The sequence below is a fragment of the Poecile atricapillus genome, chromosome 17 (assembly GCF_030490865.1).
Source record: "Poecile atricapillus isolate bPoeAtr1 chromosome 17, bPoeAtr1.hap1, whole genome shotgun sequence".
Classification (NCBI taxonomy): domain Eukaryota; kingdom Metazoa; phylum Chordata; class Aves; order Passeriformes; family Paridae; genus Poecile; species Poecile atricapillus.
In genome coordinates, this window is record NC_081265.1 from 3,642,809 (window position 1) to 3,665,841 (window position 23,033).

Sequence of the window (23,033 nt, forward strand, 5' to 3'; positions counted from 1 at the left end):
GATTTAAAATAATTGCCTGTCAGAGAACATTAGTCCAGGACCAGAGCAGAAGTCAATTTCTGATCTTTGAAAAAAAAGAGGTAATTTCTCTATACCAAGGAGTTTTCTGTTTTGCATCCTGGTTTAAACCCAAACTGTGGTGGTCTTAATAAGATAAACTTATGGTTAATTTTCCAAGGCTGTTTTTCTTCTGAGTTTTGACACTGAGTTGTGTATGACTAGAACAGATAAATCCAGAATTGTTGCATTTCTTCTGAGTCAGATGGATTATTGCACACTCTCCACTTGCTGAACTCCCAAACCAGGCTTTTAATACAGTATTTGCATTCACCCAGACTACAGCACCTTAGTACTCACCTTAAATTCATCACTTCCACCGTTTACTAACAGCAGAGAGAAGCCGAATGATAAAACTCTGAAGAGTTTTATCCAGGGAGATTTAAAGTCAAGGTATTTTGAAATAACAAGGTACAAATAAACAAACACAAAGCATAATCTTAGTCCATTAAAAAGTGGGTATTTCTTTGTTGGAACTGGCCTATCCCAGCTATCAGAGCTGTAGTTTGGGATATATTGTCACACTTTTTAGAAGTTCTGAAGAGAAGGTAATTTTTTGGAGCCTGGTGAGCCAGTCTTCCACATTCCACCACTGGTGAGGTGGTGACTTTGAATTCTCTGTATTCTGTCCTTTCTGTCTGTACCAGATCTGGAAAAGGACTTATCCAGAGCAAAAAGGACTTTTCCAGAGCAATTCTCTCTGTCAGGGGCTCAGTAGTAGTAACCCATGCCCTATATCTAAATCTGCTTCCTAATACAAACACAGCTTTCATGACCGGCATCTTTTCATATCAAATCTGCTTTCCTTCCTCTGCTTCTGTACCAGTGTTGCCTTAATGACTCCTTCTTTACATCTGCCTTGTGTTATCCATAGCCCTTCCCCAAACACATTTAGAATATTTCCAGAGAATTTTTCTTTGGGAATTTTAGCAAAACATTCTTCATATCTCAAACATTTTGCAAAGCTGCTGACATTCTACATGTCTTGCATCACACAATGTGTGTCCTTTTTCTCCCCTTGTAATTACAAAGGCTGAAGCTCATCTGCTCGTAGGCTAGTTCTGTGTATGCTCATATGCTTCATTTGTAAACCAGCAGACTTAAAAATTGTGGTTTGGCTATGCATATCCTTACAACTTGTTCAAATGCAAACTAACTTCTCTCCTTGGGCTTGCTATATTCTGTAACCATTGAAATTTGGGATTTGCTTATGCCTTTGGAGAACTCGTTCTGTTATCTCCTGACACCCTCTATTGTATATTAAAAGTTACAAGAATACACTTACCGCAGAGTTAGCGTAAAACAGCATAACTCTACATAACTATGAATGCAGAACTACATAAATTGCACCATAATTATTTATACAATGGAACTGCTGAGTGTATTATTTCTGGAAATTAAATCATTTGTAGGCTGGGGCCAGAGGGGCATCCAAAGGATTTTAAGGAAAGAAACTGACTGACCTCTGTGGAATAGATATAATTTCTTCCTGTGTCTGCTTTGTTTCTTCATCATGCCCTCTCTATTTCTGGGTATATAAAAATATTTACTAGAGGATGCTGTCTAGGCAGACTCTGTTCAGAAAGATTAATACTGTGCATTCAGTCTCTGTTTAACTAAGCATTAAAGCAAGTGTTTCTACAATACAATATTTTGTCATCAAAGTTAATTCTAATGGTGCTAATATTTGTTTTCTTTGTGCCTTCCTCTGTAGTGCCAATCAGGGGTGCCAGTTTGGGCAGTATTCCGTATGGAGAAGTAGAAGTTGGCAGTGATACTGCTTTCCTCTGCTCTGTAAAAGAAGGATCTTTGCCAATTGACTTCAAGTTTTTTAAAAAAACTGATCGTGAAGTTCTTCTACATGAAGTAAGGGAATATTCAGACAGAACCATATGGCACAAGAAAACAATGAAGAGGAGGGACACAGGGACTTACTATTGCATGGCTTCGAACCGAGCCAGCGTGGATGTGAGGAGCCGTCCAATAACCATCAGTGGTGAGCTCATTAATGATAAACTGCTTATTCTGTCACATTTATAGGTGAGGACATCTGATTTGAGATGTTCCTAAGTGTAACTCCATTATTGGAGTGGTTAATACCACCTTACTGGTGGTTTTTGTTCCACCGCTGGCAGAAGTTAAACAGAGAGATGTCTTTATAAACAGAGATTTTCCAGCTTACATAGGAAAATTTAGGGGATGCCCAAAAGCCAAAGGAGCAAGATGCAAACTGAAACCAAACTGTTGATGTACTGAGCTTTTGGTTACAAAGGAGAAGCTCACTAGAGAACTTGGCATGCAAATCTCTTCCAAGATCATCTTCTCCAGTGCATAAGAATTAAAATAAAAAGTCAGGGGCTGCAGAATTTGGTAGTGTTCACCTATCACTGTAACTGCTCTCTTAAACATGCTTTTCTTATTTGCAGTCATCTTAGCAGCTTGGCAGAAAGGAGTCATTGCTGCATTTGTCCTAACAGCCATGGCAGGAGCAGGAGCAGTCGCTTTGTGGTGGTTTTTGCGTAAGAAGAAAAAGGGTAATGAATGGTTCCCTTCCTTTTGTTTGGGGATAAATGTATTACAGTTAAACTTGCATTTGTCTCAGCAGCAAAGGCTTGTGGGGGTGAGGCTTCAGAGATGACTAAACACAATTAAAAGAATCTACTTAGAAATACCAGGTGACCCAAATTAGGCTGCAAATGTGCTGAAGCTTTCCAAGTATACTGGACAAAACATGTAATTAATTGTGGGCAGGCACTAGGGAAACAAAGGTTATCAAATATAGGCCAGAATTACACTGTTCCCATGCAGTCCTAGGTCTGAAATTCAGCCCCAGGCAATGTAGAGGTAGACAGGGTCTGAGGAGGTTTCTGATCTCTTATAGAGCTATAACAATTTGATTTGGGGTCCCAACTCAGATTCTTCTCTAGTCCTCATCAAACAAATTTAGATTATTAGTTTATGGGATTAGGTTTTTTCCTTCTACTCTGTAATACAATTTTATTTAGGGATTTGTCTTTTATCATTAAGGTATTTTATTAGACCTAGTTATTTCAGAAAATAACTAAACCTGATTTATACCGTGATATGCTGTACATGGAAAATTATTTGGGAAAATTTGGAGCATTTGGATGTCCCAGATTGCTTAAATTGGCTAGGTTAAAATCTGGGGTTTGGGACCTAGGGTTCTCTGTGAAAAAGAGATTTAAGGGACCTGGGAGATAGTCAGGATATAAGACGTGATCTATAAGACGTAAATTGATTTTGTGATAGCCAGGAGAAATTACTCTGACAGGAATAGACAATCACTATATTTTTGTTTTTCATTTTTACTTTCAAATTCTTTACTTGTACAGCCTATTAATAGATGTTTTTGTTTTTCTCTGTCAAGCTAAAGGGCCATCCATGGAGATGTCTGGGTAAGGTGCCTTCCTGTCTGGGTTTCGGCTGGGATAGAGTTAATTTTCTTCTCAGTAGCTGGTACAGTGCTGTGTTTTGCAATTAGTGTGAGAATAATGTTGATAACACTGCTGTTTTAGTTAAGTAGTGCTTACAGTAAGTCAAGGACTTTGCAATTTCTCATGCTCTGCCAGTGAGCAGGGGCACAAGAACCCAGGCAGGATCGTGGCCAGGACAGTTGACCCAAACTGTCAAAGGGATCTTCCACACCATAGAGTGTCATTCCCGGTACAGGAACTGGGGGGGAATTGTCTGGGAGGCATTGGTCAGAGCTCAGGGCTGGACTAGGCATCGGTCTATAGGTGCTGAGCAATTGTATTGAGCATCACTTGTTTTTCTTGAGTTTTACTCCTCTCTCGCTCTCTTCTTCTATTATTATTATTACTATTATTATTATTACTATTATGACTATTATTATTATATTTTACTTTATTTCAATCATTAAACTGTTCTTATCTCAACTGTTCTTACCTGGGTTTTACCTTTTTCCAATCCTTCTCCTCGTCCCACTGGGAGTGGGGTGGGTGAGGGGGGGTGCTTAGTTACCAGCTGGGGTTAAACCACAACAGCCCTTCATGGCACCCAACATAGGACTCGAAGTTAACAACAAATCTGACCAGTGCATGTTGAAACAGGTTTGTTACAAGCATTCCTTGTAATTTAATAGTCACTGGTCATGGTGTTGATTTGTTTGCTCTCAGAGCTGTGTTCTCCAACACCGTGCTTGCACTGCTCCCTATTGTGTTTGTTGCCTTCGGGGCAGAGCTGAGGTTGTTGTTTTAATTCACCTGGTCGGGTCTCAGCGCTGCCATCACCTTCGTGTGGGGAGACACCTGTTGGGAATTATTCACAATTACATCTTTTACCCAATACCTCGGACAACCAGCCTATGGAGGAGAGACAACTTCCCACAGCCTCCCTTTCTTCTCTAGCCTAATTACCGGAGCATTTGAGAATTAGGAAAACTTTGAATACACTTGGGATGCTGGAATCAGCATGGTCCTATTGGTAGGAACCAGCAAGTGGCTGAACATGGTTCAGCTCTTGTTTAGGGTCAAAAAATTACTTGCAGCTACTCCAACCCCCACGACAGGCACAGTGGGCACTCAAACTCCAGTGACAGGCACTGTGGCTACTCAAACTCTGGCAGCAAGTGCTGTGATTACTTACCCAGGGGTTGGTAATGTAGCTCAACCAAGAGGACCAGCCCCTGTCTGTAGCAGTTGCCCCTCAAGAAGGGAAGAGAAATGCACTGGAAAGATTGCTTGTTTATTAAAGAAGAGCAAAGCAAGGTCATAACAGGAGCAGGAGGAAGAGGCAGAACAAGAGTCACTTGATCCCTATCCCTGAGTGAGCTGCAGGATATGCAAAAGGATTTCAGCCATCATCCAGGTGAGCACATTATCACCTGGCTGCTCTAATGCTGGGATAATGGGGCTGGTGGTGTGGAATTAGAGGGTAGGGAAGCCAAGCAGCTGTGATCATTTTCTAGAAAAGGGTGAATTGACAAGGTGATTGGAAGAGCAACAGAAGTCCTCAGCCTCTGGAGGCAACTCTTGTCAAGGAAAAATATTTCTTCAAGGAAGATGTTCTGTTTCGCTCAGGCAAGTGAACCATAATGGAGAGAGGTATCCAGTACAGGAGGGAATTAGCCATGCTTAGAGGTAGATAATTTATTGTGACACAAACAACACACAGTCACTCACAGATCCAGCTGAAGTCTAATGTGCACAAACCATGTATCAGAAACGTGTACAGCAGAGTGCACCATCGTTGTACACCATCTCACTGGCAGTGTTGTCTGGAGACGCAAAGAGACACCAGTGGTGGAGGCAGTGGCCCTCCAACTCTAGTAATACACAGAAAAATCTCTTCCTCCCTTGTCCCTGCTGTGGAGAAAGTGGTTGAGAAACTCAAAGAGGAGGTGGATTCTACTCCCCACATGCATGGCTCAGAATCTCAGCTGGTAGCAGAAAGTGTTGATTGGTCAAGGGAAGATATTGAGGGTACATACGAGGGGAGACCCTGGTTTTTTCTGCAGGCCTACAGAGACAACATGAGGAAAGGGATGGAAATTCCACCTCAGCCTTACATGAATTGCAAGGAACAATAATCACAAGAGAGGGTTCTTCCAGAAAAGTTGCCACTGTGGTCTGCAGTGGGCAGTTCCTCAGACAGAGTGGAAGGGCTGATCTTACTCCTGATCCTATGGAAAGGAATTCTACTCCATTTTCACAAGAAGTGAGTTGAATAAACCTGTGAGCAAGACTAGAGGGGCTGTGCCTGCAGCCATATGGAAGAGAGGGACAGCTTTGTTCACAGGACTCTGTGGATCACGTGGCCCATAACGTCAGTCCCCCAGGAGTATAAGGCTGTAGCAGATACGGGTGCACAGCGTACCCTGACGTAATCAGGCTGTGAAGGGGAAGAGCACCACTTGTGCTTCTGGAGGGGGATTCCAAGAGCTGACAGCTGGAGCTGAAATCAACCTGACTGGGAATGTGTGGCACAAGCCAATGTGTGGCACAAGCCCCCAGTGGGACTGGCCCAGAGGTTCCATGGGTGTAGACTATCTCAGGAGCAGGTACTTCAAGGACCCAGAGGAATCCTGGTGGGCTTTCAGTACAGCAGCCTTGGAGATGGAGGAAATGAAGCAGCTGCCTGGTCCCACCTCTTGGAAGACCCTTCTGTTGTGGAGTTACTGAAGGCTGAATAAAGCAGGTGCTGGTCGCTATCACAGCACAGCCCTGGCGGCAAAACCGCGCCGAGCCTGGGACTGCGGGAGGTGCTGATCGCTGCACAGGGCATCCCTTGTTTTCCTTGGGGTTTATCTCTCTCTCTCTCTTCTTTTCATTGCTATTATTATTATTAACTTTATTTGAATTATTAAACTGTTCTTATCTGAATCCATGGGGTTTATCTTTTCCCAGTCCTCCTCCCCATCCCTTCATGGCAGGGAAGGGGTGTGAGCGAGTGGCTGTGTGATATTTAGCTGCCATGTGGGGTTAAACCACAACACCTGCTTTATGATAGTAAATCACAATATTTCTGTGTATAAAGGGTTGTAAGCCTTGCTTCACATGTATAGCTTGTTACAGCACACACCTGCAGACAATAGATGGTTGTGCTTCGTATACCACCTGCCAGCACAACAACAGGATGAGGAAATACTCTAAAAATAGCAAAAAAGGCCAGCTAAGTGAAATACAAGAATGTCAGGTCTGTATTTGAATGCATTTAAATATGGAATAAAATTGAAAATACAGAGGTCTTGAAGAAGAATAATGCAGTAGGGAAAGTTTTTGACTTTAAAGTTTCCTAGTGCTTCTCCTAAAGCAAAGGCAAAATTTTAATTATTTCATTGTTAAAGAATATGTGGCAGTCAGCATAGACAGTGACAGATCTTTGCACAGAATCATGTTGCTGGTTTTATTGACTGGTGTTGGGTAATTACATCAAATTTTATTGGTTTGTTTTTCAGTTCTCCCTTGGCTCCAAACTTGACAAGTGAAAAACTAACAAGACAGCCTAGTGATGGAAACTACTATTCAGGTAAGATATTTTGCTATAAGACTGTCAGTAAGTTGGTTTAATTAAACATTTATTTAAAGTTTTTGACTTCATAGTTATTGTTTGGATTGTGCCCAATGTTTTGGCAATACAGAGGGATACCAATAACATTGTCCAAGGTATCTTCTGTCATTTTGTCTTTGTACAGTTTTTATGAGCACGTCTTACACAGATTGGTTTGTAAATCTGCTCAGACACTTCTCCCAGGCAATCAGTTGACAGTATCACAGATGGAGAAATCATGGTAAAAGAAAATTACTTTCTGCTTTTGACACAGCTGCAAGAAAATTATTTCAGAGAGGAAATTTGAGCTGTGGCACATGGTCCTGTGATGTGGCCACAGTATAAAGATGTTAACTTGCCTGGGCACCTTTCATTGCAGGATCTCAGTGCACCTGACAGTGACAGGTGGACATGATGTTTAGAGTACCTGACATAGACAAAGTTGCCCCTTTTGAGTTCGTTAGCTAATAATTTAAAAAGCCACATTCTTCCCACCTGAATGTGTTAGGTGGGAATCTAAAAGTAGAATGTGTTATATAGAAACACAGATAATGAAAATAGGAATTGCAGCTGTGAAACTTATTTATTTCATTGATTACAATAAATAATTGTCAGCTCAACTTTGGCTTTCATATTTTAGGATCAGGTTACATTGAAGATAATGAAAACCACATGAAATCAACAGATGAGAATAAAGGTAATTCCATACTTAAACAATAGATTTTAAAAATTATTTTATAATTGAAAGTCTTGATGTTTTCTAATGGTGAGGTAGTGATGATAGGGTCATGCCTTTCTTCCCATGTCCAAAAAGACATTGGTAGGACCCTTTTATCAATTGCATTATGGACTGTAATCAGCTGTGCTGGATCCCAGGCCATCTAAGGATAGGTGGTATAAAAATACAACTTATACTCAAAATATTAAATTCTATATAACAAATATTCAGATTTGTTTAAAAAACAAGATTTTCTACAGATTTCTGCTTCTTTTACTTCTCTGTCCTTTCTTCATTTCTCTGGATCTTGAAATATTTAAGAATTAAATCTAAAAATAACCTACTATGAAATCCGAATAAAGTAATTGGCCAAATCAGTTCTGCAGAATTTCAGTCTGAATAACTGTTGTGGCTCCTTCCAGCTTTCACAGAAATGTGGTAGAAAACCATCCCCACCCTAAGAAAAAAAGAGTAGAAAGAAACAGGTGTTTCTTGTGTCTGTTGTACACAGGTAGCCAGTATCTGTCAGCCAGTGGTCTTAGTAAGTCAGATGTCTGATCATTGCCAGGATTTCTGTGGGTGTTGTGGCAGTGAAGCATTTTGAGGAGGAAGATGAGTTCCATTACAAATGTTTTATTGGGGCATGGAGGCAGCATAGGACAAACGTGCTGAAACTGGCTAATTGACAAAGCTGAAATTTGGACAATGAGAGGTGATGAAGGAGGCCATGAAAGACATAAAGATGGCTTGAAATGTGAGGAAAGTGCAGAATGGGAAGTGTCCTGCCATAGCAGCCACAGAAAACAGGAAAGTAATGGCAGGGAGAGAAAGGGAAGGGCAGCTGGAGCAGGAATATGGGAGATGCTCTGGTAATTCCCTACTCCATTTTGTGTTGTCCCATTTTTGAAGGTGTTAAGTTGCAAGTAACAGTTTTAGGCACAATTTGCATGTCCCACAGTTTCAGAAATCTGCCTTTAGTTGGTATTCTGCCCTTCAGAGTGGGACAACCTCAGGAATGGGCTGGCCTTACAACTTAGAGTAACTCCCACCTGCCATCAGTAAGGCCTGGTCCTGCACCTGTCAAAGTCCACTGGGACTTGTCCATTAATTTCAGTGGCAGCAGGATCAGGCTCACAGCTCAAATGAGGCTTGCAGTCCTACAAAGAAACATCTTCTTGATATTTTTGGGGCAGGACCTGACCTTGAGAGTGCTGAGGTGGATTACACTGAAGTTGAAGTCTCCACGCTTGATCCTCACAGAGGTAATAAACTGTCCAGCCTCTATGGTTTATGTTTGGGAGCAACTCTGGGGCTTTTGCTGTTCCCTGATGCTGGCCTGGTATTGGTGCCTGGGAATGGCAGGGTTGTGCTTTGTGTGCTGACAGTATCCTGCCAGGAGTGCTCCTAAACCTGGCTGATGCTGTGGCTCCTGTGCTGCTCTTCTTGCTGTTCTTCCCCTGGGATCATTTACAGGAGGACTGTGTGGAGCAAGGCTCCCAGCTGGAGCTGTGGCTCTAAGCAGAAGGCAGCCTGCTGTGAAATATCCATGTTAAAGAGACCAAATTCATGGAGAGCCACTTGAGGTTGCCACAGGGTAAGACAATGGAGAGAACAGAAACCAGTGGAATTTCCTCCTTTGTAAAGTAACTGGTTGAAGGGTCAAAACTGTAATTCACTTTTGATAGAGAAGAGAGACCAGTGTTGATTTAGTCTCTTAGTCTGGAGAGGCCTGGGGGCCATCCTGGATTTTGTAGTACCTTAAACAGAGAAATGAGGATATTGATGCCCAGATAACTTTGTCCTCCTCCCTGCAGTAACCAGACCTCAGAGTGTGAAGGAGAAGGAGAAATATCCATGGAAATTTATTCACCACCCAAATGTCCACTTCAATCATTCTGTGTTATCTGGAGAACTCTGATGCCATTATGGCCTTGTGTTGAAAGCTGTTAAACCTTTCAGAAATTTCTAAAAAGCTCCAAGTAGCTGAGAGTGAATAAACCCTGCGAGAGAAGTTTATGCTCTGCTCTTGCTTCTTTGCTTCAGCTGAATGAGAAGCAGACTGAGGAAGGAATGGATAAATTTCCTTTTTCCTGGTAGGAAGGACTAGTCACTTATTTAAGAGACCAAAGACATGATTGTTTAGCTGGTAGCACAGATGTTTGAGCAAGGGTGCTCACTCTTCAAGCTTAGCAGCCAAGCCCTCCCGGAACAGCCAATCCTCCTGTCCTTTCTGTTTTCACTTCCTGATATCATTCATCACAGAGTCTTCCCTGTGTTTTAAGCAGGCGATTTACCCACCTCTGCTAAATTCTGCACTGAAGGACCAGAGTTGTTGTATTCTTCTTCAGAACAGAAATAATTTTTCCGACTGTTTCTGAGTGTGCACTACAGTTCTACAGTGGTAGTGTGCACACCATTGTACAATGGTCTAAAATAGTAAAATATGATAGTGCATTATTTAAATTAAAAGCCCTATTAAATTAAATATCAACATCTGTAAAAATAGCATTTTCATCCATTCTTGATATATAACACTATTAGTGTATATCACATTAAGTAATAAGATAGTATGTATGCTCTGTAGACAGAACCCCATTAAACCACAGAATAATGTTTACTATGGTGTGTAAATGAGATCAGATTATTTTAATTGAGTGCTGCCTCATGCTACAGACCTATGCATGGCACACAGAGCACTGATAGATTCTGTAAGACGGAATTGTGCTGGAGTATACAGATATGAGCAGTTCCCTGATTGATTTCCTTTGTTGCCTCAGGACACAGTGGAGTGCTTTGGTTATGGAAATGGAAACTGCACAGAAAGTATTTAATGTGTTCCTCTCTGAGAGCATCCTGAGGATGCTGCTTGAATAGAAGGAGTTCTATGAAACCAGGTTATTTCTTGAGCTCTACACTGCCTATCACAATGAAAACAGGATGAGATTTATTCTTGGGAAAAGAGAAGCAAAGCCAAGTTCCTTAATATTCTCTTGTAATAATCATGTACACCCAGAGAGAGAATTTGGCCACAGTCTGCTACTGATACTTCTGCTATGTTGGTGTTGTTGTAAGCTTTTGTTTCCAGTCATCATATTCCTTCGTGTCTGTCTGTGGGTATGATCAGCCCTTCCTAGGGAACAGAATTTTCAGATTATCATCTTGCTCCAAATCCATTTTATACCTCTTTTGATTCCTCCTGTTTTCTGAATGAAGAGAAAGCAAATCACATTTACCTTTTCTTTGTGTACACATTGCTCATCCAGCAGCTACACACAGTCTGATTCTGCCTTTTGAGGAACTGCAGATTTCTTTGATCTCTCACCTAACCTTTATTTAATTTATCTTTCCAATCATTTGCTCCTCCTGCCACTGTTGTCAATGTCAATACTAATATTCTCAGGAGTGGGAGAATCATATTTTGTGTACTGTGAAAGGCTACTGCAATAAATGCTGCAGTATCTAAGCTGTAACAGTTGCCTTTATGTCACTTCTGGGAATTGGGATTGATTGAATGTCACTTTAAAACAAGTTGAAATTATTGTAGAAGGATGCACATCTTGTTTTTATCAGTAAAAAATTCGAACGTTTGAAAACACTGTTTTACCCTGTTCTTCAAGTCATGTCTGAGCTATCTGGTCCTTTCTGGAATACTTCTTTCTGGGATTATTAAATTCAATACTTACCAAGTTTGTATGCTTGACAGAAATATAGTGCTTGTCTTTTCAAAAGCTTAGTTGAGACAAAAGATGGGAAAGTGATTTAGACCCTTCATTGTGAATCTAAACAAAACCAAAAGCAGGGGCTAAAGTCAGATCAAGAAATATTCCTAAGTGACAAGGCAGAAACTGCTAAGCGGGACTGAGTAAGAATGTTTTCTTTATTTTAGTTTTATATCTGGTTAGTTATCTGCAGGGTGGCAACATTATAAAATTAGTGGGAACAAAATGTCAAATCATCCAAGTAATTTCTTCTGGCACATTTTTTCAGTGCTAAAACGACTTTTGGAAGATTGACAAAGGAAATAACATGGGCAGTGGCATTATATCACAATATAATGAAATGGGTATGATAAAAAAAAAAAAAAAGCAAACTAAGGAAATGCCTCAAACCAAGTCCTAGCACAGAGTCAATAGGAGTAGATTTAGGACTGGAACCTGGTAAAAAACAGTCCTAAACAAAATGAGCTACCTCTTATTAAAATTCCAGGAAGATTAATTCTTACTTCGTTGGAAACTGAATAGATCATTTAAGCAGTAGTTGGTAAGCATTTGAAATATGCCTTGAGATCTTCAAATTATTTTGCAAAAAGTTCATGGCAAAGCTGCAAGTTTGAAAGCTGTGATTAGACACTTGGGGAAGAGTAGCTGCTATTGTTTAAATTAATAGAAGTTTTGCAACTCCATTCTGATGTATTAGCTCACAGCATTTAAAGGAGGCTGAAGAGAAAAAAAAAAAAAAGAAATTAACTTTGGGAAATCAGAATGTGGAGCCAGAGACACTTGGATTCTTCAGGGCAATGCAGAACAGTAACAGTCTTAACTCTGAGTCTGCAAATCATTATGTCTGAATTCTTTAAATGTTGGGGGTTTCTAATAGCTAAAGCACAGGATTCTGTATCCAGAAATGTGAATTTATTTCCTTTTTTTTTTTTCTTTTTGCAAAGAGGAAACAACAATTACCTTTTTTTTTAATTTAACTAGAAAAATTTAACTTCTTAGTTTGTTGAAGGTCCACAGAAATTGGAGGTGACGCTGCTAGAATTCTGAGGTTTTCTAGGAGACTCAGTTTAACTGAAAGAAGTCAAATTAAAAAGGAAAGCAGATTTTCATCGGCATTTTTGTACAGAAGGTGACATCCTTCTCTCAAGACCTTTAAAGGCTGGGTTTGGGGAGGGGCTTGTATTCGCTTTTTCACACAGACTCCACAGGCTCATTGCTGTTTATGTAGCTGCTTCTTCTGAAAGTAAAGAAGTGTGCTCTGTTTAAGGAGCTTTTCATAAGGCAGACAAAAAACCAACCACACACAAAAAAAGAAGAAAAGAAAAAAAGAAAAGAAAAAGAAATGAAATTGATTCTATGCCAATACATTTTCCAGCTCCTGAACAGAAGGGGACTGAAACAGTTTATAGTGAAATCAGAAAAACTAATAATGGTAAGTAAGCTAGTGAAAAATTAAACACTTTAAGGAAATGTGTGTAGAGGTTAGGGATAAATTTGTGACTGAATATTTTATAAGACATTTAGACTGAATATTTAGAAGGTAAGTGCCATAATCAACAAGAGCTGCAGGTCACATAGGATAGGAAGATACCAACATCCAGCTACAAAATCACAGAAGCTGATAAATTGCATGACATATTCATGGTTTCTGTCCTATTTTAAGGCAAATTAGGGAGGAAAACTCCAAAGACAGAGCCTTGTTACCTTCCCAGAAGCCGGAAACCAAAGATATCAATCAGTGATGTTAATATTTGTAACATCTACTTCATCAGCCCATTTGTGCTGGATCTGCTGAACATTTGGGCCATACATCTGGATCTGAATCTAGATCCCCGTGAGGGATCAGGATTCTATGTCCTGCTATCTCAAACTGTTCAAGAGAAACATTTGTCTCTTAATTGAGCATGTTTGTCACATGCTATAAAATATTCCATTTGCTTTGGGTGTAACTCCAGCAAATATCTATAAAGCCTCCAACAACAGACTCTAAAAGCCTTTAAAGCAATATGATAATTTCAGCAGCTTCTCTAACACAGGCCTGTGTGTGGGCAGTAGCAGCTTGCTTGCAATTACTGTCTATAAATGCTCTGGCACTAATGAGTTCAGAGACAGCACGTTAAAAGAATGTTATTTCATCATAGTTTGTCAAAGTCTAAATCGGGAAGGATTTCCTCTCCTCTCTTTGTGTAAGGAAGTCTAGATTTGTAAATATTAGGGCTGCAAACTGTTCACGTTTTGTCCCCATTCAGGCTTTGTTGTGTGGCATTTTTAATTTTTGGCTGTTTGTGCTTTAATTTTCTATTTTTTCTATACGGCATTTCCCACCTCTGACACAATATTCTGTCTCTGGGGGATCATTTATGTGAGGGTCTCCACGTACTTTAGAAAACATTACTTAATTTTCCCTTGTTAGGACTTACATGGCAATTTTTATCTCCATTTTACAGCTGAATAAACAGAGAGATTAGGTCATCCATTTAAGGCAAAGTGTTTAGAGAGTGACAGCAGTGGCAAAGGAATTTTGGAATCCTTGGTGCTGTGCCTGTGTGTTGTACTTATTTTTCACAGCCTTGCAGTGAAAATCAGAGTATCTTTCACGCTTAAGAGCATGGCCAAGCACTTCATGCAGGACCACCAAGAGAAAATACACAGTTTATTTTAGGGCTGAGCCCCAAGGCCACAAATGTTCTGAAATGTTCTCCAATGACTGTGAACTGGACCTATAAAAAGCTGCAGAAGCTGCTGTATAACCCTCACCTGCTCTGCCCGGAGGGTGACTGTCACACCACTCACCAGCCCTGGTTTTGGCACAACAGAATGTGTTATGTACCAGAAGGATGTAAACTCCAGGTTGGTGCAGCAGAGCTGAAATTCCAAGAGCACTTAAAATAAGGTGGGAATTGCAGGAAAATGGGATATGATTGAAAGACTGAAGTGAATTAACCAGAGGATCTGCAAACACCCCTTAATCTTGCTGTCCACCTGCTCTTTTATGTATAACATTCTACAGTTTCAGTTATTCTTGGAAACACAATACCAGATTATTGTTTCAATCACGTCTGTTTTTCCTGACTGATACACAGGAAAAGTGTTTCAAATAGATAAGCAGTGCATCACCCAGCGATGCAGTGCTACGTTACAGTTCATGTAACACTACCCTGGATTTTTGATAGGCTGTGTGATTGTGAGGTGGCAAAGTGTAAATGAAGTGGAGGATCCCTATGAAATATTTCCTCTACCTTAATATATATTAATATATTAAATGATACCAATTGTGAAAGATGTTGAACGTGACTAGCGGGTGCAGTTGATTTACCATTCTATTCTTTGATATTTTTGAGCAAAAGCCCAGGAGTCCAACCTACTTCAGGAAGGCAGTGATTCAGACATACGTGTGCTTATGGAAATCACATGAGTTTAGGATTGATGTCAGCTACACAGTTTGACAGATTTGACCCCTAAGACCTATGTAACATTTTATTGTTATTTGTTGGTCGGTAACTATTGTGATTTAATTAGAATTGAGTGCTTCATAAGCAATTTTGTCTTATGGGGTTGTCTGTGCATTCCAGAAATTATGTGCACTAGAGAGGAAGCTGAAGAACAGTCAATAGTTGTTACATCTGATGCAATTCTTTGTGACTGAGCTAGAACATTTTTCCTCTTCATTTTTCTGACAACTCTCACTGCTGTCCCCAGTAAGGCAGATGCCATAGCAGTAACCAACTTCTGTATTTTGACTTCTATAGCTGTTGCTTGTTCATACCCAAAATCTGCCCCGTTAATCCATAGTGCCAGTAATGCTCTGAGCTTTCCCAAGCCCCAAGCTGTTGGCAGTATACTGAGCATCTGTCATTATTCCTTTTTATTTTCCTGGTGCTGGTTATGTTATCTCCTGCTTCTACCATTTGAGTGCCTCCACCACACTGTGGATAAGGGTCCCCATCCTCCCTGCTGTGCTGTTTTCTCATTCTGAGTGGCAGGACTCAGGAGCTGGTTTTACATTAGAGATGGACAGAAACAAACTGTCAAATGTACGTTTCAAATCCCAGAAGACCTACATGTGGTTAACTACCTGCAGTGGGAAAAGCAGATAATTTGTGAAATTCCATTCTAGTCAGGTGTGTTTTGATTGAAAGTCAAATAATGTCAGTCTCTGGTTGGTTGGATGCTGGATTTCCTCTGCTGTAATGAGAGTTTAAGGAGGATTCTGCTCGCTTTGTCTCTGCAAGCAAATGTGAGATAAGAAGTTGTCCTTGCATTGTTTTTGAAAGATTAGTTTAATTCAGAACCATATTTAGTGTTCAGGATATTCACCCGGGTATTGTTTTGAAGCTTTTCTAGAGCAATGGGCTGTTACTTTAGTATTTTACATAAAATACCAAAAGCTTCAAGCCTCAACTTTAAATCAGACCTTACATCCAAATGGCAGTTTGGGGAATGGTTGCAGTTAGTGCCATTCACATCAGTAACACCTTTGTGCAAAAGTCCTTCAGGCTCACCAGGATGAAAGAATTTCCTTAAAATCCTGCTTTCTCTGGCTGCTCTGTGAAAAGGCCAAAGCATACTGTGAGTCAGGAATATCCAGCCCAGTCCCAAAGCTGCTGATTTTTGTTCATAAAGAGGTGAGTTTGGATTATATCAAAATGTAAGCAAAACAGGCAATTGTCTAAATCAAGCGACAGCCAGGAATGATAAAATGGCTGTGGCCCTGCTGCCTCCCTTGCCTGTGCTGGAGTCCAGCAGCCCAGGCTGGCAGCTCTTCCTCAGGGAGGGTCAGGATGTGTCACACACTAGTTCAGCTGCCTGGGTGGAGGCTCTTTCAGGCATGATTTATTTCCATCACACCTTTCATCTTCCCAAGAGGCAGTAGGGGAAGGAAGCCCAAGCATCTCCATGCTTGTTCTTTATCTCAGTTCCAGCCCTTCCCTCAACATTGATCCCAATTCTTGGGGTAGCACAGTCCTGTTCGTGTTGCTGAGAAGAATTAGAGCCAACTCCAGCTCACAGATTTCCTCACGTTTTTCCAGGACACTTCCTGTGGAAGATGATGTTATTGGTACATTCTTGCTCCTTCAGTGAACTCTGTCTTTGCTGTGTGTCAAACCCAAAGCTCACAGAAACCAGTGATAGGCTTTGTGCTGATCTTGTATGCACTGGACTGAGCTCATTTTGGCTTATTTTAAGATAACAATTCCCAATTTCTTATTAGGAAAGTGGAAATCCAGCAAATAAAATGCAGAGCCAGCCTTTATGCTGCTAAGTCTGGAAAAATGAATTGGTCACTTGGAAGCAATTGCAGCACTGAGACAGGAAATTCTAAGAGTCCTACAGCAACCAACAATGTACTATGGAAAAATAAATATATCCCAGTGGAAAGAGGCATGAGAAATCCCCATTGCATTCAGAGGTTTGGAACAAATCTATTTGAAATCAGCTCTAGCAATCAGGAAATCTGCTCAAATACTTTCCTGCTACTGAGCCTCAGGCTTAACACCTTCATCTTAGCCAGAATTTCCCACTGCATCCTTTTCCAGCACAGAAAGAACTCACAGGGTCTGGGGATTCATTTTGTTGTTCAGAAGTCAGGTATTATGAGCATATGATAGTTGCAGGCAGTCCAAACCCATGCAAATAACTTGTCCTCTCTCCAGGATAAAACCTTTTTGGATCTTTAGGTTTCTAGACTAAGTCCTGGACCTGTGAGACGTTGATTCTGGAGCCAAATGCTTACAGTATCTTCGGCCAAAAATCAGGCAAAGCCAGATGGTTTCAGTAAGGCACAAATATACAGGGAGCTTCTGACCTTGCTTGAACCTCCAGTGCAGAGCTGGATTACATGCATGCCCCGTGTCAGAGCTGTTCCCAAGCTGCCTGCCAAGATCCCCTGATGGAAGCTACTGCTCCAGTAAAGGCCTTGGCAGAACGTTGTGTGTGTCTGCAGCTCAGCACCTTTGGTTCACAGTCTGACATCTTGGCTTTCACCAGGGCTGGAGGTGACTTGGAGGTGGATTGACAATTGCAGCTGTTTAGGCACATGTTCTCCTCTCCATAACAAGAACATAGCAACAAGAAATAGTAGAGCAGGTGGGGGTGACAGTGTCTTAAATTCCTGCTATATGTACTCCTTTGTAAAAATACGTTCTTTGAATTTAAAATCCCTTCAACTAGAAGTACTAGCAAGAGTTTAGATCTATCAGAAGTCCATAAAACCACCTACCTTTTTTAGACTTGGGAATATTTTAGAAATCACCAGTATCAGACCTTCAGCTCTGATTCCTTTCACAAAACATGGAGCTTCTATAGAAGCTTGACCAATGTTTCTGAGTGTCTAGAATCCAGCATTTCACAATTCCCCATTTTTGGCAGTAAGGGAAAACCTGGTGTTACGAAAAATCTCTCAGTTCTACACTAAAACTAGTAAAAAATTAAAACCACCTCTTTTTTTTTTCAATTTTTTTTTAAACAAATATGAAATAAAAAGATTGTGAAAAGTTTGACATAGTAAAAAATCAGCAAGAGCACTGTGTCACTGTGCCTTTATTAGTGGCTACCTGCTGGCTGCCTTGAGTAGTACCTGGTAGAAATCACCCAGGCTTCCAGCAGCACTTCCCTGGACACAGAGTGTGACATTTCCTGGCAGAGCTGTGACACTCAGAGAGCCCTGGTGCTCTGGATGTGGGTGACAGGTAACAAGGAGGCGGGATTGCTGTCACTGTGACCTCCAAGCTTTGGGTAGCCAACATCCCGTTGTTTGAAGTCTGGAATTTATACAAAATTTCTCATTTCCTCCTTCCTGTGAGAACAATACATTGTGACAGAGACTAAACGACAGCTTGTTAATGCCTCACTTCGTAAACTTTATGTATGGTTTTGTCCACTTAAAGCCAAGCTTTGATGTATCACTGGGTCAGCAGTGGTTTTGTTCAATTCTGTTGGCTTCCAGGACACAAAAATGCTTTTGAGTGTGTTCCATATAACTCCTTATTTTGTTTCCTAATGTCTAAACATATGTGTATCAATCTTGCCAAACACTGAGATGAATTTTATACTGAAATTGAGTTCATGCACTGCTGTAAGGTGCTGTAGTCATCTCAGTTTTTAGTCCTTTGCTTAGCCTGGAATTTCTGGGTAGAAAACTCCGAATGTACTGTGCCAGAGACCTTCACCTGTGTTCAGTTTCTTTGTTACTTCTGCTGACTGACAAGGGAGTTTCTAAAAGATTTTTATTAGGGTCTAATAATGGTAGTACTACTCTGCATAATGTCCTTTGTTTAGTGATTTCAGGGGACTTTTCAACATTTACGTAAGTGTTCTGCCTATGGAAGACTGATTTTGAAATTTGCTATTTAAAAATATATAATTAGAAAAAACATAGATTCAGAAACTAACCCCCATTTATATAAAAAATACTGGGAAGATTAACTCAGAGGCTCAGTTCAACCCCTTTGTTTTGAACATTGTATGAATTCCCTTCACACAGTCTCTCTCCGATAAATCTGATACACTTTCCAAGAAAATGCCCTTCAAGATTCAGCACTTACTTTTGTTATATGTGAAATATCTCAACAGAACATACAGATGAATACTTGTAACAAGACTTGAAGTCCTCTCCTAAAACTGGAGTTACTTTGAAAGGGAAAATAAATATTTATGTTTTGGTATTTGAGCATATTCTGTGAATTTCTGAATAGCTAAATCCACTTTTTTGGTAAAAAGCCTATGATCGAATCTTAAGGTCCACTGACCCTTGCTGGCCCTCAGGTTTTTCATTGGGAACAAGCTTTTTTTTATTAATAAAATGTCAGGTGTCTTTGCAAGATGTTATTTTTGCCCTGAAAACTGTATCTTCTACTGGATTTCTGCAATACATTCTTTTCCTGGCAAGGAATTGGATTAGGAAGTAAAATGCTGATGAGAACTTGCCTCTAAAAGGAAGACTCTCTTGCCCAATAACAGATTGTGCCCTCAGGAGAGACTTCTGCTCTAGCACATGATGAGGAAAGCTGCCAAACAGGTCCTGTTCAATGAAGGGCTTTGAAATGTCTCACCCCTGTACTTGGATTAAACTAGAACTTGGATACTCCTTAAAGCCCAGGGCTTTAACCTTAGATGTAGGTAGGAATTTTACATCATTGCAAAGTGAACAAAAAGGTTGAAGTACCTACACCTGTATTTTCTGGAACATAAAACTGGTCACTCTGCAAGGTGCCACTTCATAATTTATACATTGTATTTTATTTTGCAGATTCTATGGAAAACAGGAATTCTGTAAGTATTTTATGCAAGCAATTAAATATAGTGGCATGGGTTGAGATGACTGCATCTGGTGAGATGATGTTCAAGTATTGATGTGGTTTATTTGTTGCTCAGGACCTTTGCAGGACAGATATGGGGCAATCCCTTTGTATTTATTTTTACAAATCAGGCTTTCAGTCCTCTGTTTATAGAATGGTCAATTTTAGGAGTCTGTGGCAGGGGCTGGAGTTTGGTGGAGCTGGTGCACAGATCTTCCAGGAGTTTGTGTCGAGCACCTGCACAGCTTTGGGTCTGTGCCACAAACGCTGGCAGGATGGCACGAGGTGAGGCACAGGAGATTTGAAAACTGCTCTCCTGGTCAATGCATCACTGGGGACAGAGCTGCTGTTCCAGTCCCATCTGCCAGTCCCCATGCTGTGCAGTGCCAGTGAATGTGCTTGGGATGTGTCTGTTCACACACACCCTGTGATTGGAGTGCTGAGAGAGGTGAGCTCCTTCCTAAGGTGAGCAGCTGAACCAAGCAGGGATGGTGATCAGCCCAACTTGCAGATGTCCCTTCTATTCACTGTCTGTGGCTGTTTCCTCCTGGGTTTGCTTTCATCCAGTTGTAGAGCAGGTGGGATGACTCCAAGGGCTGGCAGTAAACTGAGACCTTGTAAGAAAGTTTGAAGGCAAATAGTTCTTATTGCAGAGTACAAAGCTGGGTCATAGCTGGGTTACAGCTATGCTGTTCTAACCAAGAAGTGGGAATAATGCCATTATTCCATCCATATATGGAGGATCTCAACTAAAAAATGTGGAGTTTTGTGAAGGTTCTGTAGGTGGTGAACAGCTTGATAGTGCTAAGAATCCAGTGACAAGAAATGGAATTTTTTAAAATAGAAGAAATATGTTGAATGAATGTGTTACTCTGCTCTCAGGAGAGAACTCAGAACTCACATTTCAAGAGTACTTTTATGAATGTTAGGTACGCTATCAAATCCAACTCAGACTATGCAGACGGTTGTTTTTTCTGCCACCCACTTTGTGACTTTGGAGCTTGTACTTAAAAAGAAAAAAAGGAGAGACTCATAAATAAGAATCACAATAGCACAGTCTACGTCAGCTTATGGCATCCATTTGAGTTTTGAAAGGCTCCATCAGCACTCCCATCCCCATGGGATACACAGGCAGCCCATTGTATTATTTACAGACACTGGCAGTGCACTAAAGGTCACAGATTGTGTTACAATAAACAGACTCATATTAACGCAGGCCAGGAGGGTTTATAGTGTCATTGTCTCTCTTAGTTTAAAGGTTTGTTTTTATTCTTTGCTCTCAGTTTTCTAAAAATACGTTGAGCTGAACCCTCCCCTGGGTTATACCAGGCATTCCTTGGAGAGTCATGCAGAAGAAAGTTTGTCCCTGTCCAACACAAATGAAAAAATGGTCAAGCGTGGCTGTGACAGACATGAGGCATAAGCTCAGGGATGAGGTTTTGTCTTCTTTTTTTCACAGCCTTCATAATTTCTAATGGACCTGAAGGTGTTTTATTCTTTTCCAATGGTCAAAAATTGAATAAAATATCTCTCCACAGAAGTATAATAAAAAGTCAGTGAAAATAAACTGACCACCCTGTGTGAACCGCTTTCATAATTAATTGGGCTATTAAAGCTTGCTTTAATAGACAAACCAGACAATCTATGAAGTAACGTCAGATTCAAGGAAGAAAAGGGTCAGCTGAGGGCAGTGTTTTCTTTGTGTTTCTTTTATTACTCTCTAGCAGTAGGAGGATAATAAAAGTACTTATTCTGTAAAACTAATCTCATTTTCAGAAACACCCCAGAGCAAAGTCAGTTTTATAACACTTGCACATCTTCCTTGATTTTCCTAGAAATTGCCTTATTCAGTGCATGTCTGAGACACTGTCCCCTCCTTAGAAGACTGTTCATGTATTAACATGGTAACTGTTGCCTTTCTTTGGTTATTGGTACTTGAGCAAAAGACAAAAGCCTTGTCTTCTGCTTCTTAAATTCCCACTTCCCTTCCCTATAAATCCTGTGACAAAAAGCAGCACCATCCCTCTTTTGAACTCTCCAAATAAGTGACCTAAAATTGGACTGGACAGATGAGTTTCTTTATAGATTTTCCATTCCCTCTATTTGCCTCTCAACACTTTAAAAGCCACACAGATGAGCACAGAAGAGTCAGGGAGCAACTAAGGTGCTTTTTATCATTATTTCCTTGCAACTGTTTTTTCTTTTTTTTTTTTTCAGTAGCTCATTTTCACACGTGCTTAATAACTGTGATGTATCTCAGAGGTTTGGTCCAAATGAGGAGGTGTTGATCCCACTCGTGAAAAGGAAAATGCTCCTTATAAAGTGATCAAGTGGCTTAAACTTCCTCTCCAGCTGTTCTCCTTCTTGATAGCAAAATTAAGCATTTGGCTCAGAGGTGAAGTTGTGTTTGATCTCCTGCTCCCTTATTTGTGAGTGGAAGGGGACCAGGAGCCTGGCTGGTCAGCTGGCATCTGAATCCCAGGGAATACCAGGTGGATCACTTAGCTGGCCTGTCAAAAAACTTGTAGAATTTGACTCTGTTTAGGAAGTAATAGATGTTCCAGAAGTGTGAGACAAAGGACCACTGCAGAGAGCAGTATTTTGCTAAGGGCTCTGTTTTCAGGGAGGATATGCAGCCTTTTTATTTCAGTAATGGTGGTGGAGACTCATCAGATCCCGAAGTCCTTTTAACTCCCTAAATTCCAATAATATGCATTCCATTGCTCAGACAAAGTCTGTTAACATTCAATTCTGCATTGCACTTCCAGATGTCACAGGCAGAACAGAAAACTGCACTGTGGAGAAGGAAGATGTAGCAATCATTTTAATGGTTGCTACTCCTGCTTTTGTGCATTTGCTCCTACATAGTTTCTGTCAAAATAAATATAATCCAGCAGGGAAATTTAGGAACTTGGCTTCTTCTTCACTAAGAGGCCATCACAAAACTGAGTTAAGGTTTCTAGTAAACACTGTGTACTGACACAGGTGCATTGAAAGTGTATTATGTCAAGAAAGGTGGTGGATTAGAAAAATAATCAGTCAAAGTTTGAATTACTTGAACTATATGAAGGCTCAGTTGCAGTACACTTTGTGACTGATTTGCAGTCCAGAGTACCTTGAACCTGAATGTCTTGGATTTTTAGGTCATTTAGAAAGGAACTTGAAGTTTTATGTCAGGGATTGCTTCCCTCCATCTCCTCTGTTTCAGAAATT

At 40.6% G+C, this 23,033-nt stretch overlaps 1 protein-coding gene across 11 annotated transcripts in view; it reads left to right on the forward strand.

Annotated features, from left to right (window-relative positions):
* Positions 1-23,033, forward strand: part of PECAM1 (platelet and endothelial cell adhesion molecule 1) — a 141,326-nt gene that overhangs the window by 108,786 nt on the left and 9,507 nt on the right. For 3 of the 11 annotated variants that reach the window (XM_058852714.1, XM_058852705.1, XM_058852706.1), the window contains exons 8-15: positions 1,772-2,053; positions 2,484-2,591; positions 3,446-3,473; positions 6,995-7,065; positions 7,727-7,783; positions 8,998-9,066; positions 12,899-12,955; positions 19,772-19,794. In XM_058852714.1, coding sequence (XP_058708697.1) covers positions 1,772-2,053; positions 2,484-2,591; positions 3,446-3,473; positions 6,995-7,065; positions 7,727-7,783; positions 8,998-9,066; positions 12,899-12,955; positions 19,772-19,794 — 695 coding nt within the window. The remainder of the gene's footprint in view (positions 1-1,771; positions 2,054-2,483; positions 2,592-3,445; positions 3,474-6,994; positions 7,066-7,726; positions 7,784-8,997; positions 9,067-12,898; positions 12,956-19,771; positions 19,795-23,033) is intronic. The other 8 variants (XM_058852709.1, XM_058852710.1, XM_058852707.1 and 5 more) reach the window with 4 other exon arrangements.